General features: G+C 46.2%; 1 protein-coding gene across 1 annotated transcript in view; it reads right to left on the bottom strand.

Annotated features, from left to right (window-relative positions):
* Positions 1-23,315, bottom strand: part of AGPS (alkylglycerone phosphate synthase) — a 605,536-nt gene that overhangs the window by 241,425 nt on the left and 340,796 nt on the right. Inside the window, exon 13 of the mRNA XM_069225421.1 lies at positions 9,752-9,828. Within this exon, the coding sequence (XP_069081522.1) occupies positions 9,752-9,828 (77 nt within the window). The remainder of the gene's footprint in view (positions 1-9,751; positions 9,829-23,315) is intronic.

Raw genomic sequence — 23,315 nt, 5'->3', positions numbered from 1 at the left:
AGAGGGGGCGGTAGGTCACTCACGCCTTTCGCTGTTTCTAATGGTGGAGTGGGAGCCAGCGGATCAATTGTCTTCATATCGCTACTCCCGGTGTGATCGATTTGTGATTTGGACCAATTCTGGGCGTCTGTTTATGAATTTTCCCCACTTGGTTCATTTCCTAGTGTGAGTTAGACTTCGCCTGTTGTTCCTACGGGGTTTGTTAGTCTCTTGATTATACCATCCCAACTCGTCACTAAGTCTTCCCATCCCGGGGCAATGGGAACCCGGCGGATGTCCTTGGCTTCTTCTGCTTTTAGGACCTGTAGTTCAGCCCTGGACCATGCTGAAATATCCCTTTTCCAGTCAGTTAGCATAGGGTGGCCTGAGGCCTTCCAGCCCTTCGAGATTAGTCTCTTGTAAAGGGTCAGGGATAGGTCCAGGAAGCGTCCCCTCACCTTTCCGCATAGCGCAGCCGGTCTGAGGCCCAGCAAGCACAGCTCAGGGGTGAGTCGCAACTCCGTCCCAAATAATGCAGAAAGAATGGGCAATATTTCCCTCCAACCAGATTGGATCACTAGACATCCCCACACCAGGTGGTCAAAATCCGCCTCTCCTCCTCCGCATCTCGGGCATGTCCTAGGGGGCCCCCCCCGTATATACGGAACAATCTGTGGGGTGTGAGGTACGTCCTATGTAGATAATTGTATTGGATGTATCTTAACCGCGTGTTACGCAAGATCACCCCGGGGTAAGCCAGTATTTTGTTCCACTCTGAGTCAGACAGTTCCCGCCCAATCGAGTTCTCCCACCGACCTCTCAAAGACTGTAAAGGGTCTAAGGCTGCCTCAACTTGGGCCCGGTATATTTTGGCGATCAGATGTGGTTCCTCCCCTGATGTCAACAGTAAGTGCAGGACCCCCTGGGCAGCGGGTTCCGCATTTATTGTGTCCCAGTGAACTTTAAGAGTGTGTAGTAGCTTCCCATTTGGCAAATAATTGACCCCGGGGAACACCCTCTTCCGTTAGTTCAGCAAATCCCCTCAGTACACCTTCCTTGAAGAGCCCGCCCATTGTTTCTATTCCAGCTGTCGACCAAGGGCTAAGCCCCATACTTCCCGGTCCCTTCCCCCCGGATTCCAGGGCAAGCACCGACAGTGGTAAAGCTAGAGAGTATGGAGGGCCCACTCCCACCCTTTTCGTGCATCTTTTCCAGCATGTCATCGCGACTTTTATCATTATATTATTCCCAGGGGGGGTTATTTTCCTGTTTGCCATGCATGCCGCAATCCATGCCGTGTCAGTCACTCCTTGGGCAGTACATAAATCAAGTTGGCCCCTACCCGCGAGCCAGCCGGATACCCACTGCAGTTGGGATGCCAGGTAGTATGCCTCAAAGTCAGGGGTTCCCAGTCCTCCCATACAGGGTGGCCTACAGATAGTCGTGAGTGTAGTTCGTCTACGTCCATCGTCCCATATCAGTTCTCTGAGCAACGCATTCAGGTCGCGGAACCATGCCTGGGGGATCAGCAGTGGCAAGTTGGCAAAATAGTAAAGAAGTCGGGGAAGCATGATCATCTTGGACAGTGCCACTCTGGCCATCACTGGCAATTACAGAGAGCGCCAAAACCCCACCGAGGACCGCAGGGATCGGAGCGCTTTGCCAAGGTTACCCTCTCTTAGGTCTCCCAGTTCGTGGAAAATTTGAATCCCCAGGTACCTAAAGGTCCGTGGGGCCCATTTCAAGTCCATTGGGCATACTGCAGGGCGTCTGTAACCAGGCGTCAAGCGAAACACATATGTTTTGCCGCGGTTAAGACGTAATCCCGATACCTCTCCGAAGTCCTCTAGGACCTCCAGGGCCCAAGGGAGACCGCTCGTTCCGTCTCTGAGATAGATCAGTATATCATCTGCATATAGCGAGATAATGTGCTCAGTTGGTCCCCACTCAATCCCCTTGCCCGCTCCTTCACCTCGTACCCAGGCCGCTAGGGGTTCTATCGGCAGGGCGAACAACAATGGGGATAGGGGGCACCTCTGTCTGGTTCCACAGTGCACCGGGTATGCACTGGAGATTGTCCTACCCGTCTTTACCCTTGCTAGTGGGGATGAGTATAACAGGTCCACCCATACTCTTGTCCTGTAATACCCTCAATGTCAGTAATAGTGGATTATGATCCGATATTGTACAGGCAAGGTATTCAGAGTGGGTCACACCTCGAGCCAATCCCGCAGTGCAGACCATCCTATCGTTTCTAGTGTGCACCTGGTGGAGGCCCAAGTAAAACGAGTAGTCCCTGACAGTCGGGTGCCGCAACCGCCAGACATCCACCAGTCCCCAGGTGCCTAGCCACTCAACTAGTCTTTGTGCTGTCTTGGCTGATGTTGCCCCCTGCAGTGGGGGGGTGGACCTGTCCATGTCTATGTCTAGTACTGCGTTAAAGTCTCCTCCTATTAGTACTTCCCCTATGTGTTGACGAGTAAGGTGTCTAGATAGGCCCATCATAAATGAGGTTTGGTCCTGATTGGGGGGCGTAGATGCAACTCAGAATCAACGGGAACCCATGTAATTTCCCCTCCAATGTGACAAACCTTCCCTCTTTATCTATGTTGGAGGAGTCAATCGTCAGGGGGACCCCTGCCCTAATCCAAATCAGAACGCCTCTTGCATAAGCTGAATATTCTGTGGCAAACACCTGTCCCCTCCATCTCCGTCTTAGCTTTTCTCCCTCTCCTGGCGCCAGGTGGGTCTCTTGTAACATAGCTACCTGACCCCCCTTCTCTTTAGGAAGGAAAGAATTCTATGTCTCTTGGCTGGAGTACCCATCCCCCTGACTTTCCAGGTTATGATATTGTGGTCTGCCATCTTATTCTTAAAGCCTGTTGAATGTGAGCCTGGCGCGCCCGGACCCTGATTGACCCCCCCCGCAAGCTCGTACCTTCATTGTGGTCGATCCATTTCACACATATAGCCGATGTAACTGCAAACCCCAACTCCCCATCCCCAGGGCACCTCCGGAACTGTAGGTTGCCCAGCAAATTGTGCAATAGTGCAACTTGTTCAAACACATCACTGCAATACTCGCCAGCCGAATCTGACAGGCGAGAGTCAAGTCAGGGGGGGGCGGCTGGGTCCGGAGGGGCCATTCTTCCACTCAGTTCGTCTTGTCGCTCGGCGCCAGCACAGGCCAAATCTATGCGAGTTCGTCAGCAGTTTGCGGGGTCACCCTCGGTGTGTAAGTCAAGCTTCCGGAGCCATCGGCAGAGGATACCATTGTGTCATCCGATTCTTCTTCAGAGCCCTCCCGGGGCGACGTTTCTCCACCCACTCGGGCTGCTGTCTCCAGGGCCTCCCTCTTGCCCGTTTCCCTCTGTGTCTGCGTTGGCGTCAGTCGTGGGCGATCCCTGGGCCTCTTTCCCCTCGGGGCCCGGCGGGTCCCGCCCGCTCCATGGTTTTCGTGCATGGGCCGCGCCGACTGTGACCCATGCCTCTCGAGCCATTCCCATGCTTCCTCTGGGGTTTGGAAGAACGTGGTCTTTCCCTCCGCAACCACTCGTAGTCTTGCTGGATAGATCAGCAAGTACAGGTATCCCCTCATCTCGCAAGGCTCTTTTAATCGCCAGGAAAGAGGCGCGCTTGTTCTGGACTTCCAAAGTGAAGTCAGGGAACAGTGTCACTTTCCCATTGGCTACTTTAAACGGGCCCGTTTCCCTGGCTTTCTGTAGGAGGATGTCTCTGTCTCTATAATGCAGAAGTTTAGCAATTACAGCCCGCGGGGGCCTACCAGGAGCCAGTGGTCTAGACGGCACACAATGCGCTCGCTCCAGTGTGTAGAAGGGGGTCAGGCACCCCGCCGCGACAACCGTGCTTAGCCATTTCTCCAGGAATTCCACCATGTTCGTCCCCTCGGTCCTCTCGGGGAGGCCCAATACGCGCACATTGTTCCTCCTGTTTCTACCCTCTGCATCCTCAGCCTGTTGTTCAAGCTTTGCCACTCTGCCAGATAAAGAGGTCACCTCTGCTGTCACGTCTTTTTGTTTCGGCACGACATCAGCCAGTATTGTTTCCGTTTCTTTAACTCTGGCGGCTAATTTATGGTGATCAGCTCTCAGGAGGCCCACCTCTATATCGCCACTTGATTGATGTCGCGTTGCAATGTTGTTTTGGTGTCCTCAACGGCTCCCAGTATCTTGTCTAGGGTGTCTTGCACTTTGACTTGTGACTGGTTCTGTAAGGTCGTCTCATTGTCCCCCGGTGGTGTCAGGGGGTCCATGGCTTTGTTCTTATGTCGGCCCTTGGGGGGCATCGGTCAGGCAGAGGGATGTGCCCCAGGGGGCCCGGCACGTGGTCCAAGCGCTTGTGCTGCCTGCTTCTGATTTGTCCACTCACTTAGGCCTCAGCTGTCTTAGCCACTGATCCCGGGTGTTCCAGGACGAGCCCTAGGAGTTCCGCCGGCCGTTTCCAGCGCCCAGTCCCCGTGGGGGGGGGGGGGGGGGGGGGGGGTTACATTAGCCAACCATGAGCGACCGCCACCTGCTCCCACCCTAGGCCATCCGTGCACTCTTCTCTTTCACTGGGCCCCACTTCGTCGACCGGAGCCAAGCACACACTACCACTGTAGCTTGATTATCACCCCACTCGATGCACTCACCCTCTCTTGGGTACCACTTCTATGTCTGTGGTGCTTCTTATGATTGCGCCCGGTATCTCCAGTCAGGAGTCAATGGTGTCCTCGGGTCTCCAGTAGCTCCCTCGTTCTACCACGTCCGGTAGCCAGTCGCGATCTCTTTGCTAGGCGCGCTCCCTCTGAGGGGGACTACCGGGGGTCAATACTCCCCTCAGCGGTTCCTTGGGTGGCCTCCGTACCGTCGCCTCGGGTCTTTCGCTTGCCGCCAGGGCCCCATTCCATATGTCTGGGCCGGGTCCAAAGGGATCTGGGCCACGCCCACTCTACCGGCCCCGAGAGACCAGAAATCCTTATTGGTATTGGGATCCACCAGGGCCCACCGCATCCATCAGGCTCCCCGGCACTTCAAAATGGTGGCAGCGCCCGGGCGCTACCGCCGCCGCACGCGGGCCGCCCACCCGGTCCTGAGCGCGGTCCGTGTCTCTACTTGGGGCCGCGGCGTCAATCGGGAGGAAGGGCCGCAGGTCTCCACCCACGCCGGGCGGCTCGACGCAGTCAAAAGCCCGCGCCGCGGCCAAGGCTCAGCGGCTCCGCTCGTTAGTCCGGACTGCCGTGCCCGCACTCTGGTGAGGGACGGCCCGGGCTGGTGCGCCTATTAAGCAGTTTGCTGTCGGCCCCTCCGGAGCCGGACGATTAAGCGAGCGCCATGTTCCAAACCCACCCTTGAAGGACTATATGAGTCATCATGTTCATCAATGGCCTCATACACCCAAGAAGTAATGATATTTCAGCTCCACAATGGTGTATTAAGCACACCTATGATCACAATGGTCAATTTACACATGAAATGTATGGTTGTTGTTACAATCTTTGTGGTTATGACCTTATTTCCAAGATAGAATACCCAATTTCAGCTCCAAATAGAATGATTGAAAATATAATCTAAAGATGAACCTGCATTCTGATGCATTGTGGGTTTCAGTCACGTGATCATGAGTTTTTTTGAAAAATGAAACATACATCTTGAAATACGCAACTTATAATATTCTGAAAACAAATCCAAATGGAAGATAACACTACACAGCATGTCATCTACAGCAACACATGCTACTGATATAATATTCTAGTAGCTAACAAGTAGGGCTGAGTGTGAAGAAATAGTGTGCTTCATTATATGGGCATCTATGTCATATTTAAGGTATTGTTTCTAAGTAGGGGTACTAGTTAATTATGTATGGAACTGTCTTTGAATCTGTGGCACTATGCAGAATGACTGCATACCTGAACAAAGTGGATAAATGGGTGACAGATATTTGAGGGAAGTGTAGGTTTGTGAGTGATGTGAGAATCTGCTTGAGAATGTTGTTGTGTGTGTTTGCCGTATTTTTGTACTCCTTGTAAACCACACTAGGGTCTATGGATCTCTATGCCTGCTTCAAGTGTTGGACAGGAATCTATATGTGCAGATTGATTTCTATATATTACTTTATACAATACGGTTTTCATCATTCCAAACCAAGTGCTGCATATGTAGAAGGAATGCTATACATCTGTTTCTGCAAGAGGATGTTGATGCACATGTTCTTACCCTCATATGTTTTTAGCATTTGTGTATGCATGTAGGAAAGTACCTCTTTCTGGCATGGTTACCCCACCTTAGTGCCTGTTGTCAGTGTGCTTAGACTGTTTTCGGTGGGCTCCTGCTAACCAGGACCCCGGTGACTGTGTTCTCTCCTTTAAATTTGGTTGTCTTGGTACTCTTTACACTCCACAGTTGGCAAACTGGTGTACCCCTGTTAGTCCCTGGTACATGGTACATAGGTACCCAGGGCACTGGTACACCAGGGGTCCCCCCATGGGCTGCAGGATGTATTATACCACCCATGGGAGCCCATGTAAACTGTCTGTAGGCCTGCCATTTGCAGCCTGCGTGAAAAAGTGCATGCACCCTTTCACTGCTGGTCACTACACCAGGTCACTGTAAGTCACCCCTATGGTAGCCCCTTCCTGTCCTAAGGGCAGGGTGCAAGCCCCTGTGTGTGTGGGGGCACCACTGACGGAGCAGATGTGCCCCTACGAACTCCAGTTCTATAGTCACTGGACTTCGTAAGTACAGGAAAGCCATTTTAGCTATGTTCTGGCCATAGGTACAGCTGCATAATGGTAACTCCGAACCTAGGCATGGTTGGTATCAAACATGTGGGAATCAATCCCCAATACTGATGCCAGTATTGATGGCATGATCCCATGCACTCTGGGCGCTGTGATGCCAGTATTGATGGCATTATCCCATGCACTCTGGGGGCTCCTTAGAGGAACCCCCAATATTGCTCCTACCAGTCTTTCAGGGTTTGCGAGCAGCCCAAGCTGCTGCAGACCAGCTCAAACAGGGGAAGGCAGAACAATGGATTTCCTGTGGGAGAGGGGTGCAATCTCCTCTCCTTTGGAAATAGGTGTTAGAAGGCTGGGGAGAGGTAGCCTCCTCATGCCACTGGTTTGCTTTGAAGGGTACATTTGGTGCCCTCCTTGCATAATCCGGTTTGGACCAGTCCAGGGACCCCTGGTCTCTGCTTTGGCACAAAACTGCACAAAGGAAAGGGGAGTGACCACTCCACTGTCCATCTCCACCTCAGGGGTGGTGCCCAGAGCTCCACCAGGTAGGCCACTTGATTCTGCCATCTTGAAAACAAGAAGGGCAGAAGCCCCTGGGAGCATCTGACTGATCAAGTTAGGCAGATGATGTCAATGAGCCTGTCTGATTGGTGGTCACCTTGCAGAGAATCCAAGCCCCTTTTTGGGCTATTTAGGGACTCTGTTGAGGGTGGGTATCCAGATTTGGTGTGCAAGACCCCACCAGGACTCTTCTGCAACAACCCCTTCTGCTACTGGCCACCAAAACTGCTGCTGGACTTCACAGAAATCAAACAAGACTGCACCATCGAGACAACCTCTCCTTGCAACATTATTTATGCGGCTCCTGTTAGCAACTTGCAACATTTCCACTGAGGTGCATCTTCTAGGGTCAGCAAGACTTTGGGCTGCACCCAAGAAGCAAGAAGGAATCTCCCTTGGAGTAAAGCAGTCACCCCTCTGCATCTAAGGCAACGACATCCGGCTTCTGGGATCTGCTATACTCTGGACCTGCAAAGATTCTCCAACACAGGTAGTAGTTTTGAGAGGTCTCCTGGGCCCTCTCTGCCTTCTGTCCAACTTGGGAGACGGTGCGTCCTTGCCTTTTGCTCCAAGAAAGAATCCCTGTGCACTGCTACTGTTGCAGCAACCAGGGCTTGTTGACTCATGCTTTAAGGGACCTTCAGGCTCCAAGTAGTCCCAGCCCCCAGCACTCTACTTCTGCATGACAGTCTCCTCTCTGTTGCTCCAGTGACCTGGAACTCCTCTTCAGGTGTGCTGTGGGGGCCTCACTGTGACTTACTGGGCCTGCTGCCAATGGGTTGCTAGTGGGGGCTCCAACAGCTTCCGCTGGCTCTCCTGTCTTCCGAGGGTCAACCCGGACTTCGCCCATCCCCCCAAGGGTCGAGTCCCCAGGACCTTGCTGGTCCTCTTCAGCACTGCAAATCTCCAGCAGCTATAGATGCATTTGTTTGTGCTTGTTGGTGGTCTTCCTGACCACTGACCCATCTGCAATCTGGTGAGGGACAGCTCCTAGGTGACTTCAGCGACTCCTCTGCAGCTCCTGACTCCGCATCTGGACTTGATAACCACCGTCGACCCAGAACTTCACCCACAGAATGGTGGGCTTTTCCTCTTGCCCCACCTGGACACTCCCGAGTTGACTGGCCTCTGTCCCCTCGGTTTGCAGGTCCTCTTCACCCAGAATACACCATTGGGTTCAACCAGCCCGTCCTGTTTTTGCAATATTTATGAGTCCCCATGTTAGCCTATGGGACAACCAGATAACCTACCTCTGCTCTCTTGGTCGCTGGGGGTCTTCTAGATACTAATTTCATGGGGTTCCACTCTCTCCCATCCCTTGGCTAACTACTCCATATCCTCTGGCGGGGAACCAAGTCTCGCACTGCACTTTCTTTTAGTATATGGTTTGCCCCTCCCCTCCCCTTCCCCCAATAGGGCTATTTTATACTATTTTCTAATGCTTACCTGTGTATATTTTGTGTGTACTTACCTCCAGAAAAGGGTTTGCCTATAGTAATCTAGTTTGGTGTTCCTGTAATAAAGTACCTTTATTTTTGCAACACTGTGTGGTTACTTTCATGTGTGATAAGTTATTTTGTGATTACTGCGGGACTACAAGTGCTTCACACTCCTACATAAGTCTTGGCTGCTCACCACAGCTACCACTAGAGAGTCCTGGCTACCTAGACACTGTAACACTATCTAATAAGGGTTGCCTGGACCCAGTATAAGATGTAATACCATAGGTTTCCACCACACACTGTGCCAGCCTCCTACAATGCATGTATGAGTATGTGTTTGTGAGAGAGGATGTGATACACAGAAATCGTTTTTAGGTGGTGTCTGTGTGAGAGAGAAAGAGAGAGATAGATATGGTGATTGTGGGTTGGGAGGATGTCTGACAAGAGTGTTTATGTGCACAATTTCCTTTTTGCATAGACATTAATACTCCAGATCTCATACTTCCATATTAGCATCACTACGAGTCCTGGTTTTCCGTGCGCATGTGTGGCAAGAACAATTAGATAGCTGTAACAACAATGGTTGGTTCCAAGCAAAATAAATTGATTAATTGCCACTGAACCCGATAGCTAAGTTTCAAACGACCTTACTGAAAGGTGGAAGTAACAGAGCTGCAACCCGTTACATGACATTTAAGGAACAACAGTAAAAGCAGGGAATTAAATAGATGTATATTGTAATTCAAATGGTCACACAAATGGTTGAAAATAAAGAGGGAATGAGTGGATTTAAAAGCTATGATACATATTTAATTGTTATAAATGAGCAATGCATACCCATAGTCAGACAATTTGTTTTATTGTTTGGCTCGCGTCTATTTATAGTTTAGACTTGCAATGTATGCACACTGATATTAAATGTATACTATATTTATTTCTTCCTGTCACCTGGTTTGTTTAGGGTAGAAATGGCACTGTTTAGTGAGTGGAAACTAAAGGACATTAGATACAAAAGACACATTAAAGTTACCTTTGTGATGTAGAATTTTTTCAAACCGTCCAGAAAGGAAGTGAAAATGGAGGACACTTGGGGTTTAAGTGCATGTCCTGTTGAGAAAGAGAGCAAGTTGACTAAACAAAGCAGTCAAAACGATTCATCTTTCACGTAATGAGTTATCTAAAAGAAACACATACAAAAAAAGACCACAAACCGAACTCTTTCAACAGCATATAGCATTACGAAAGGGTAGGTGTTAGGAAGGGCATTGTTCCCGGGGGAGTAGTCTCAAATGATAATCATAGACAACGGGAGCAAAGAAGTCACTTGATTCCTTCGATGGGGAAAACTCACAATTATTAACACCAATCCACAGTTTTATGTTGGCTCCTCATGAGCACCTTCGCTGTAAACTGTTCTGAAAATTCAGCTATGCATAGTAAGAGAAGTTATGGGGAGCTATATACATTACAGTATTATACCCCCACCCCCAACTAAACTGCCTTCCGGCCTTCGTCTCTTCTCATATTAAAGAAAAGCATTCAACAAAGTCAATGGCTTTGCCAAAGTGTCTTAGCCATGCTGTACACCAGTGTGGCTGCATTAATCATGTCTAAAAATTAGAGGCAGTAGGATAGTGGCATTGAATGTTGTAAAGTGGAATGGTGGACAGTGGAGTTAAGTGTTGTAGAGTAGAGTGGCGTGTAGTGGCATGGCAGAGAGTGTTGTGTATTGGAGTGGCATAGTGTGAAGTCATGTAGAGTGGCATACAGTGGAGTGGCATAGAGTACAGTGGACTGGTGAAGAGTTTATTGGCGTAGAGTGTTGCAGAGCGTAGGGGCAAATAGTGGAGTGGCAAAGAGTGAAGTAGCAGTGAAGTCAGCAGTATACAATGCAATGGTCTAGTGGGGCAGAGTGGTGCAGAGTGGAGTGGCATATAGTGCAGTGGTGTAGAGTGCAAAGTAGAGTTGAGTGGCATAGAATTAAGTGGCATAGAGTGCAGAGTGGTGCCGAGTGGCATAGGTGCAGTGGTACAGGGTGGTGTAGAGTAGAGTTGCATAGAGTGGTGCCGAGTAGAGTTGCATAGAGTGGTGCCGAGTAGAGTTGCATAGAGTGGTGCCGAGTAGAGTTGCATAGAGTGGTGCAGAGTGGAGTAGCACAGAGTGGTGCAGAGTAGCATAGAGTGGTGCCGAGTAGAGTAGCATAGAGTGGTGCCGAGTAGAGTAGCATAGAGTGGTGCCGAGTAGAGTAGCATAGAGTGGTGCCGAGTAGAGTAGCACAGAGTGGTGCCGAGTAGAGTAGCACAGAGTGGTGCCGAGTAGAGTAGCACAGAGTGGTGCCGAGTAGAGTAGCACAGAGTGGTGCCGAGTAGAGTAGCACAGAGTGGTGCCGAGTAGAGTAGCACAGAGTGGTGCCGAGTAGAGTAGCACAGAGTGGTGCCGAGTAGAGTAGCACAGAGTGGTGCCGAGTAGAGTAGCACAGAGTGGTGCCGAGTAGAGTAGCACAGAGTGGTGCCGAGTAGAGTAGCACAGAGTGGTGCCGAGTAGAGTAGCACAGAGTGGTGCCGAGTAGAGTAGCACAGAGTGGTGCCGAGTAGAGTAGCACAGGGTGGTGCAGAGTAGAGTAGCACAGAGTGGTGCTGAGTAGAGTAGAATGGCACAGAGTGCAGTGGCGTAGAGCAGAATGGCGTACAGTGGTGTAGAGTTGAGTGAAGCAGAGGGCATTAGTGTAGAGTGAAATACAGTGCAGTGGTGTAGAGTAGCACAGAGTGGTGTAGAGTAGAGTATGGTGCTGTGGAGTGCAGTGGAGTGGAGCAGCATAGTGTGGCAGAGAGTGTCAATGTGCATTGATGTAGAGTGAAGTAGAGTGGTACCGAGAGCAGTGGCGTAAAGTGCAGTGACAGAGTGCATTGGCGTAGAGTGGAGTGGTGCAGGGTGGAGTAGAGTTGTGCAGACTGTATTAGAGTGACATACAGCGGATTGGGGTAGACAGCAAGGACATAGTTGAGTTGCTACATAGGAAAGTGCACTGGCTTACAGTGTACTGGTATAGAGTGTAGTGGTGTTGGGTGCTGTGTTGCAGAGTGGCGTAGAGTGCAGTGTTGCAGAGTGGTGTACAGTATAGTGACAGAGTGGAGATGTGCAGACTAGACTGGTGTCACCTAGACGGGAGTGATGTAGAGGGCAGTGGTGATGAGTGCAATTGTGTGGAGTGGCAAAGAGTGCACTGGCATAGAGTACAGTGGTACAGGATAGAGTAGAGAGGTGTAGTGTGAAGTGGAGTAGGGTGCAGTGGCATACAGTGGAGTGGTGCAGAGTGCAGTAGAGTGGTGTAAAGTGGAAGGGTGCAGAGTATTCATGGTGTGGTATCACACTGCCACTACAGACACACATTTTCAATTGAGATTATCATTACATTTGCACAGTTTTACTAATTAAACTATCCAGCGCACAGACATAAATGTGTAGAAATTGCATCACCTAATGAAATGATTTGTTTTGACCATATTAAAGTACTTGTTTCCAACACTCTTCAAAAATAACAAAAAATGTGCTTCATTTGTATTCCTTATTCTGATATATTCTGAAATACTTACACAGTTCATTTAAATGTTGACGTGTGAGAAAAAAATTATTTCCTACCCCCAGTGTCCAGCAAGATTGTCTTATAAATCCTCTCACTTTGAAGTCAAAGAAAGAAAAGTAAACAAGCGCACACAGAAGACAGTACCTGACATTTGACCTTGGTGTCTGAATGCACAGCAAAGGTGACGAGATAAGAACAAGACTTACAGGCCTGTTTACAAAAAGAGAGCACTCAGAAGGTTACTGTAAATAAGGTTTGGGCAGGGAAACTATGAACTTAAGCTGGACAGCCTAAAACAAAAAAACAGTAAAAGGAAAGCGAGAAAATGTGAATTACAAAATACAAAGCTAATGGCAAGCAATGGGCAGAATGCATTTCTAGGTGAGCTTTCTGAACGTCCCTAAGAGGTGCTGGGCTGTCTGGTAGGCTGCAAACTAAAAATATGCACCTAGCTCCTGCCACCCTCCTTCACCTACCTCAGAAGCCATTTGCTACCTTACTCTGGCTTTCACTCCAAGGACCGTGCTCCGTGCTTCCTATGAGAAAACAGTTAGCTGATTGTGTGCTGACAGTGGTTCTGTCAGAGCCACAAATGTACTCAGCAAGAAGATGTCCCCTCTCACTGGTGTGTAAAAGGTTGTTGGAGGCCAGAGGGAGGATCAGAAATGGTGAGACAACAGTACCCATGATTCCTTTTTGCCTCACGTTTGTGAAGACACAACGGTCGGGGTGGAGAGGTGTTCACAACTCTATTCATTCACCATTCTATTTGTCTAGGGAGGGGGGTTAGAAATCTATTCATTCACCATTCTACTGTTCACTGGACACCCACTTCTCGAGTCTGAGGAGTATAGAGCAAAGTAGGGGAAAATCTGGAAATAGCTTCTTCCCTATGATTAGGCCACAAAAGATTCTGGTTTTCACTACACCTATGACAACAGAGCGAGTATAATCACTTGTTTATGCTAGTGGTTTTCTTTAAAGTCAATGCTAAATATTTAAATTTTTTCATAGTTTGTGCACAAATCTGACTTGCTGTAACTAGATGTTTCAACTAGAATATTGCCCTAGTCTAATTAATTACGCTGCAGAGCCTTATTCCAGACCTTCTGCCTGAAAAAAGACAGGAGGACGCTGAGAAAATTCAATTTTGTCTCGACCAACAACAATCTTGGCCTTCACTTAAGCTGAGCCTTATTATCAGATCTAAAGCTGTACCTCAAAGTCAGCGAAAATCATGTAGCTAGAGAGTGAATTGCGTAATAGACGTTTAAGTATGATATGACGTTACATAAAAGAGAACTACTCATAGTACATGAATAATTCAGCTAAAGAAAAATAAAACAATCATATAAATAACTGGGACTGAGGGATACTTGAAACAAAAGGAGTGAATTCCAGGTAGCTACTAGCATGTGGGAATTTCTAAGCATCAGGGAACTAAGAGCTTGATGCCAGCACTTTATCAAAGTACACTGCGTGATTAGTCCCAGGTTTCCTTCTTCTGCAATATTTTATAGCGCCAGAACCGGACGCGCCACATTTTTCCCCGTTTAGGCTCAGATAGATATAGTGATTCGCTCATAATCACAGGATATTGAGCTGAGGTAAGAATTCGGCCTGATTCTGTAGTACAAAAACCGGAAACTCGAACCACTAGGCCGCATCTCTTCCTGAGCTCCGCACCTTTGCGGTGGGTTTCTGTTTAGCAGAAGGCAGGTTCTGCAAGCTTGCTCTGGAGGGGAAATCCTATCAGGCGATCCTTAAATCGATGGGAACACAGAGTTAGACGTGCCTGTATCGGCTACTGAAACCTGTTACTCCTATTGGTTTAACTCCTTTACTGATTCCCTGGCCCCCTTGTTTTCCTTTAAGAAAGCGAAGTGCGTGTGGATTTATCATCACAAAAATGCAATAATGTAATACAAAACCCAATAAAGTTAGAAAAAAAACTGCGTAGTTACCTTTACATGTTTCTTCTATAAAGGTAGGAAATGGCATGGGTGGCCAAGCTTACTCTAGAACAGAGGTCTTCAAACTGGGGGGGCGGGCCCCCCTTGGGGGGCCTCAAGTGATCCCAGGGGGGGCGCCAAACTCTGGCCAAAAGAAATATTATACAGATAACATGCCTTTGTTTTAAGCAAAAGCATGTTATTGCAGTTTTAAAAAGGTAACAGTACTTAACTGCAATGTTTAAATAGGTTTAAATAGGTTTAAACCTATTTAAACATTGCCATCTTTCTAAAATAATTGTGAAAAATTCTGAGGGGGGGCCCAATGATTTTTATTTTTCAACTGGGGCGGCGCGGCATTAAAAAGTTTGAAGACCACTGCTCTAGAACTATGTTACTACATGCCACCCTATCCAAGAGATGATAAAATAAGAATCAAGGTTAAAATTAATTCTCCGAAATCCCGGTTTACTTAAGAACAAATTAATACTCTCTACTGCAACCAAAACGAGTGCGCACAGATGTACAGAGCACGTAATGGGCGGAAGAGAAAAACGGACACAGAAAGGATACCATATTTTCTTCCGCAGACAAAGGTCTTATTCAGACTACAATGTTGCATGTATAACAGCAATGTACTTACATAATTCAGTACTTAATTTGCGCTGGTGGTTGCCCGTGGGGAGTACCGGCAATTAATTTTAGTGTCCGGTACTTATTTTTCCTGGATCAGATATTAACCAGTTGCAAGAGAAGGAGAAAAAACTCACAGATTGGAAAGACGGTGGAAGAAAAAGACGGTTAAACCCGTCACAAACAGGGGTCAGGAACCAGCAAGTGCGAGAAAAAGGGGCAGGGAATGTCTGGTAGTGGATTGATGACTACCGGTCTTGGTATTCGGCGTGCCATTTTACTACAGCAGCCGTAGGTTTCTGGGGAGAGCTTCTGGCACCGGCAGTCTTTGTTTCACAAATTAACCACAGCTTAAATTGAACTATTTACACGACGCAAAAATGGCAATTTCACTAGACCATATCGCACGTTTGCTGGCATACTCTAAATGTTTTCGCACACAGCATGTCCCCTAGAGTAGTGGCACTCATCTTAATTTCGGGGTCTTCATTTCCTAGGACTGAAGGGGCATACTCGGAGCAGACTCTCACCTCCCTTTGTCTCGAGGCTATGTACAGTAACAGACATGCCCTGTGTCCCGCAGAGGAAACTGGAATGTAAATCCGTGACAGTGCAGGAATTGAGTAACACCTTCCATTAATTTAGCAAAATGTAACACAAAGCGCTTGCTCGCCATCTCATGCCACCGTCGGTCGCTTTCCCATAGCATGAGTTTCCCACTTCCGGTGTGTCAGCGAATCATGCTGATATGCTGGGAATTCCAGTGGAAAAAGAAAGTCCTAGGGCTAAGAAATACATCTTATTTCAACAAAACAAACAGCACACTTAGCGCCATCGTACTGCTTTCCCAGGGTCAATGTTTTGCTTCGTTAGAAAGAAATAAGCCTCTTTTGTATCTTGTTCAGTGTAAAAAGAAATCCTTTTTGCAAAATGTTTTTACACAATCAGAAAAGTATTTCACAAGATATTAGCATTTCTTCCAACTTATTAGGCCCATTCTTATGGTTTCCTGTCACCCCTAACCACATGTATAAGGGGATTTTTTATATATGTTATAAATAACTAAGCATAGTAGAACAAACACTATAACTGAGTGAAGGAATAGGAGGTTATTCTCCATATCTACTGACATGAACTGTGCACTACTGTAGGACTGAGCTCACCACCTTCCGATGATTGCACCCAACCCCATGTGTCATAAGGTGCACCCCTGATATTGTGGGCCTTCTGAGAGGTGAATTTAAGTACTCATTTTAATCAATCTTCTATACACAGCATGGAAAACGAGCTTTCTAGAATTCACAAAACAATCTATTAAATACACTACGATTTCATAGCCAGTTTTCACCAATTTCTTAAAATGCTCCAAGGGATTTAAGAAAACCCTCCTTGACAGGGACAAACTCGACATAACCTGCAGATTTTTTAAATGCAATGTTTGGCTTTATGACTTCTATAAAGTGTACCGTTTGTATCAAATGTGGATAAAAGATTGATTAAAAAAGTGCACCCTACGACACGCCAGGTTGGAATCATGAAACTGCTCGACTGGAAGAAGGTGCTGTGGTTGCATGGCACTAACACAATACACACATCAAAAACAATATTGAGGTAGGGTGCACATTTACAGGGATTTCTAGTAGTCTTGTGTATTCATCCTCTGCCAATAAAATATATTTACCTCTTTGCAATTACTCAGGGTGAAAACGATCACGTCACACATGAAGGATTATTAAGTTAAAAAGTACAAAATGATTCGAAAGTTGGCAGAGGATACCATTCCCAAGGGAAATGATAGAAAACAGTGAAACCTAAGAGAAACAGAATAGCATGGGTTTCAAAACCTTCAGAACTTGGTGTACCTATCATAACCTGGAAATTGCGCAGGTCCCTCATGACCGTGTGCTGCTTTGAAGGGGGAAGCATCTGTGTGGTTATTCGGACAATGGATGGAGGTGAAACAGGGCTGCACTGACAGCAAGATAAGCAAGGAAATGCTTTTAAATGGTGTGTGTCTGGGAAAGAGTGTGTGTGTGAGCATCTCTGTGTGAATGTGTGCTAATGAAAATGAGAATGAAGGAATGAGTGAGTGACAGTATCGGTGAGTCACACTGAGTAAAAGTGAGTGTAAGTGAGAATAAATGAGCAAGAGCAAGAGAACAAATCAGTGAAAATTAGTAATAGTGAGAATGAATGTGAAAGAGTGTGTCAAAGTGAGAGAGAATGAGTAAGGGGCGAGTGCAATTATTGAGAGTGGACGAGACTGAATGACAGTAAGTGCGAGTAAAAAAGAATGTGAGTAAAATTGAGTGAGTGAATGACACGGAGTGTAACTGAGTGAAAATGAATGAGCCAGTGTGTGTGTGAGAATATTCAAGACTGAGTGAGAACGAGTGATCAGACAACTGTAATTATGAAGAAGACTGAGTTCAAGTGACTAAGTGAGAAAGAGTGGGATTAAAAGTGAGAGCAAGCGTGAATGAGACTAAATTAATGTGAATGAATCTGAGTGAGAATGGACGAGAGAAAGAGTGAGTACAAGCAAGTGTGAACGTGAGTAAGTGTAATTATATGGCAGTTAATGGGAGAAGACTAAAAGATCGTGAGATGTGTGCAAATGAGGGAATGTAAAGGAGCATGAGTGAGTGAGAATGTGGTGGTTTGCTTGAGAGTCTGCAGTTGTCCTTGGCATAGTGAACATCATTCTTGGCCTACATAGACAACAATTTGCAATATTCTGTCAAAGTCAAAATAAGCTTTATTTGATTTCACTTGAAAAAATCATAAAAGCTCAAAATAGAAAAACATTAAATGTGTTAAAAACAAAAAATAAAAATACAAATACATTTAGATTAAAAAGTAAAGTACTCCATGGAGACCTAGCCCCCTCTCCCCCCACCAAGGGTATAAGATATTTCTGCAATTGATCACAGCCCATAAGAACCTTTACATAATGTTGCAAATGTAAACAGTCGGTAGAGATTGAAAGAACACATATTCAGTCTGACATTGTATGAAATTTTGGGACCTCGACAAGGGTAAGATCGAACACTTCATCTGTACGTTTTAAAATTTACAAATAAGACAATGTGCATTGAACTTTGGGTCCAAACAGTCACAGGGACAGTTGACTAAAACTGGAGACCAACCATTTATATTAGAAACGCTAGTCAAGCGAGGAAGTATATCCAATCTAAAATGAATTAAAACCTGTGTTGGGCACATGAACCAATTTTAAATAGGGTTGCATATCATCTGTAACCAGCATCATTTCATTTTTAGGTTTGCCGTGCTTAAACAGTTTGGTAGACAACCTTTGATCCTCAAATAATGACAAACAATCCACTTTTAATTTCTTTCTACTAATACACTCCAGGGTTTCAGGGTGATCAAAATATCCTGGGTGCCACAGATCACCCACAACAATTTTAATGTATTTCAACCACAGTATTTAGAAGGCAGAAAGAGATTTAAGACACTTCACAACGATTTCACGATTCAGTCTAGTGTGCTCAGGTGACCAAATCTTATGCCAGAGTAGAAATGGCTGAATCTTTGCTATGTCTGTTAAAAAACATAACCCGAACATAGTGTGGCATTTCTACGAGGAGCTACTATTGAGAACAGAAAGGAGATACCTTAGGAAAACATTTCCCACCATTGCCAAGGCATTACAGTTGATATGCTCCCACACACCCGCCCCTTATAAGGCAGTAGGCAGAATGTGCTTTATAAATGATTAGCATTTCATTGGGGGGGGGGGGGGGGGGGGGGGGCAGCTTCTTACCAAGCTTCCACGAAAAATTATGCAAGGTTGTGATAGTTTTCATAATTTCATAAACCAGATCCTCCTAGTGTTGGTAGCCTGTATCTAAGAACCCTCCCGATCAAACAAAATGCCAAGGTAGGCAAAGGTTTTAGTAAAACAGTTGTTTGTACCACTGATCATTATACTGCAGCACTTCAGGGACCCTTTCCTACACTTCATGACAAAGGGTTTACTTATATTAACTAGCAATCCTAGTTCCTTCATATAGGGAACAAAGCAGGTAAGGAGACGTTTCAATCCCACTGGGGTATGGGCCATGAATACGGCATCGTCAGCATAGAGAACAGCATAAATCAGGAGATGTACAATTTGGGGAAGATCTCTACATTGATCAACCAGCGCACTTTCAAAGCTGTTTATATATAAAAAAAAAAAAGAAAAAAAAAACGAAAAAAACGAAGGGAGTGAGTACACAGCCCTGCCTTACCCCACTCTATGATGAATGATCAGGTACACTCCCCTTTAAAACGGTAACGCAATCTGGCCCTACTCCACGAGTATAGATGCCTAAGAAACTATACTATAGGTAGATCAACTCCAAATGTCTCATTATGTTCCAAAAGCTATCATGCTTAACGCAGTCAAATACAGACGATAAGTCTACCAAAGCTTGACCCGAGTATGATTCCCAATCAAAACTTTAAGATTTAGTCCCTGCTCAGTTGTCCTAGGCCTGTGCAAAATCCATATTGTATGTCCGATAGGATTTCGTTTTTTCTGCAAAATCCATATTGTATGTCCGATAGGATTTCGTTTTTTCTGCCAAGTCCTGTAATCTGTTTAAAACAATACATCTGGCAACCTTTGCCAATGAGTCTAAAAATGAATCGGCAGGTAGCAGGCAGGATTATGTCAGTCTCCCTTCTTGTAAATGGGGACAATAAGTGACTCTGACCAATTTTTCTTTTAAAGCGTACACTACAGCAAGGTCCTAGGACCAGTGTCAATAAGGGGCCACACAAGGGGCTATTAACTTTAAAAAGATCCACAGGGATGCCATTGTGACACGGTGTTCTTCCTCCCCCGCCCCCCCCCTAATTAAAGGCCTTGTTAACCTCCTCTAATGTAAATGAGAGGCTAATAGGACTGTAAGATGGAACATCAGTATGGATGATGGGTCCAGGGGGCCCAGGGCCTCAAGGGGGTTCATATAGAAATTAGAAAATGGGCTACCCATTCGGTTTCACTAATTGCAATCTCCAAATGGGGACCATCTACTGCTCTCAAAAAGTGAGAATTAATCAAATGCCAGAAAGCAGTATTATCTTTGCTAAGGCTCGCTTTATGACGGGACTCCTCGGCTTCGTCCCTCGGACCATGTCTCCACCACTTCAAAGCTAACTTGTAGTCCCCTCCTACATGCATAAATTGTCTGCTTACATCTGGGCGATATGTGCAAGGCATCCTTTAATCTCCTGTGGGCTCTTGAGCATACCAAGTAAAACCATCCTTTCCTGTCATGTATTGGGCACCTCCTGGTAGCAGATAGACCTTCCTTAGGCCTCTATAACTCTATTAGGCATACTCGAAATGCCTCTTTTTGCGTACTGATTAGCTGTTCTAAAAACATATAAGGCTCAACTTGAGACCATTGCAGGGAGTATCCATATACAGTGGCAATGTTATCAGTAACACATGGGGATATGGTATATGGTCGGATTAATAATTTCATTAATAATGATATGACACTGCAGAAAATGATCACTTATTGAAATGCTGCATATAATGAAATTAGAAGCCCTATCAAAGTATCGATTAGAGAATAAAATGTAATCTATGACGTATTCTCACCTCTGCCATTAAAAGTAAATCTAAATGGGACAGATGGCATACATAATTCATTGCAATAAGCCAAATCATATTTAAACAGCAAGTCATTAACTTTTTCTCTGTGGCAGTTATGTGAGAAATGAGTTTGATCAAAGTAGTCAGAATGTATTAAACTACATATCTTTTTAGATGGGTTTGAACACAAATTGATGTTAAAAATCACCACCCTAAAGTATAATCAGATCTTTTCTGGTACCATTACAAATGGAATCAAAATCATTATCAAGTTACCAGAGAGCAGTGGTTATTGCAGCCATTGAAGCGTTGTGATAGAAATTAACCACCACTAGCAGAAACATGATAGAATTTCAATAGTAATAATCTGATAAAACATTTCGCACACCATCATAGTTATTTTAGAAAAGGTCGTGTGACCTGAAACATAGATACAAAGTCCCCCCTCTTGTCTCCTGGAGCTGGACGGCACAGCTGGTGCACGATAAGTCTTATAAACATTAACATGTAAAGGGTCCACCGCCCAAGTCTCCTGGAGGCAAATGATATGGAACTTGATTATAAATTCCACCCATTCTACAGCAATGCTCTTTTTGCGTGAACCTGCTACGTCCCAGTATAAGTCCCCAGTAGAATTGTGTTCAGGGGTTCCAATGAAACCAATAAGTGGATTTAAGGATACATATGAATTTTATATAGATATAAAATTTGAGAATGGAGATATATTAGGGGTAGCACTCAGTGGATGGGGGAACAACCCCTCTGTGGTCATCGGGCTCATCTCCAGTGAGCCAGATGGGGTTCCACCGCAAGTCAATGTACTCCGTCTAACAGTGCCAATCTATTAAAACATTTATTAGTCGGGATGGCATAGAGCACCTGAGGAGGGCGCCCAGGAATGTATCGTGCCAGCATTATAGGTCCTCAAACGTATTTGATGGTTGATAAAAGTAACCATGGGGTAATAGTGTTATATGATGAGGGGAAAACATGAGAGGACACTCAGAATAGTGTCCACCAAACGCTGTGTTTTAAAAGACAATACCACTCAGTCTCCCTGTAGTGCTCTATGGCCCCTTCTGACCCATTTTACTTTTCTGACCATCGTTATGTCTGCAAAGAGAGCTCAGGTTAACCCTGTTTTACTGCCCACCAATGCAAGGATTCATTTCTCAATGAGTCCCATGATTCATTTTCTGTAGGATGTAAAGTTAGAACATTAGTCAGAATCACCACTTAGGGTGTCCCTGCAGGAGGTAGGTCAACGAAATCAGGTATCTTGCTTGACGAGCCAGCCATTGACACTTTTTGAAGAAATATGAGAAGACAGAGGAGGAATTGTTTCACCAAGAGTGGATGAAGTGCGGTACCCGCAGTACATTTTAAAACTCTATTATGGACGGGTCCTTGAGCATACCAACAGGGGGAGACAGTGCAGCAGGAGAACCCCTTTGATTCCCAGTAGGTACAGTATCTACCTGGGCAAGACCCGTGGGTGCATCAGGCAAGTTCTGTGTAGCAGGCAAGGCATGCTTAGCCTACAGTAGATCTAGGCAGGTAGGTGTGAGACATTCCATCTGTTTTAGTCTACTAGTCAAGGAACCTAACATGGACTTCACAAAGGTTTCCAGTGATTGCACCATGGTAAATAAGCTTTTGAAGTAGGACAGGAGACACCTTGACAGGAGTCAATTTAGGTGTTTAGAAGGGGCTGCTTTAAGGGATGGCTTAGTCTTAGTAGTTAATGCCTGCTCTTTCGCAGCCTTTACATCTATGATTTTAGAGCAGTTCCCTGGGCTCCTAGGGCCTTTTGAAGATGGTTGTGGGTCAGGGTCACATATGGTAATGCAGTCGGAAATATCTGGGCACATCCATTGCTACTCTTTTCTATTAAATTCACTGCTATAACTCTGGGGGATCTAGCGGAATCGGGTTCAAACACCTGCATTGAGGATACTATCACTACAGTTAGACAAAGTCTCATCAACACGCAAAATTTGTTTTTCAGTCACCCTCACAGCACCCGTGATATAATTCATTAAAGTTGTGCATGTTTTACTTGGGGATCTGTCCTTGGCTACAGAAGTGGGGTGCTTTCTATTACCCATTCTCTATGCTAGATAGCTGCAAAGATATTCTTCGAAAGCCAAGGGCGGAAACTAGGGCAATAACAACCTCCTACATACAAAACCTAAGCATGTAATGATACACAGGTAACTAAAATGGCGGCGTTAACCCCCAAACCATGACAAAGCAGTGCCCCCAATATCAAGGAAGTAGCACCTCCTAACAAACAACTCTCTCGTCTGTATAAATGTTGAAGTCGAGCAGATTTAGAACCCGGTTATAAATCTCAGTGAATGGACAAAACACATCACAACCCTTTCAAGTTTGTGAAAACAGCTTAAAAGTCAATACAACGGGCCAAACGACCCGATGAGCCAAGGGATTCACAAACAGAGAGGAAGGCTGACCCCAGTGGGAATATTAGCAAGGATGGGTTGGTAGAGTAAAAAAAAAAAAAAAAAAAGTCAAAAGTCCGCAGACCTTATTTTATACAATATCCACCCATAAGTGCCTAACAGACAGTCAAGGAGGCCTTGAACAGAACCAAGGGGGCTGGCCCTGCCCTGCCACTTTCTAGGCATGATGGGCGCAGGACAGGCCCGTCCTTGGCCCGGGCACGTCCCGTGCCACAAGGAGAGAGGCAGCGCTTTAAGCGTGTTCAGAGCACCTCTCGCTCTATAGAGCTGTGGTGATGCAGAGCACCTTGGGACAGCGAGTCCCACCAGGGTTTGCAGAACATGCAGCC

The sequence above is a fragment of the Pleurodeles waltl genome, chromosome 3_1, assembly GCF_031143425.1.
Source record: "Pleurodeles waltl isolate 20211129_DDA chromosome 3_1, aPleWal1.hap1.20221129, whole genome shotgun sequence".
NCBI lineage: Eukaryota > Metazoa > Chordata > Amphibia > Caudata > Salamandridae > Pleurodeles > Pleurodeles waltl.
This window is presented reverse-complemented; position numbering and strand designations above follow the sequence as displayed.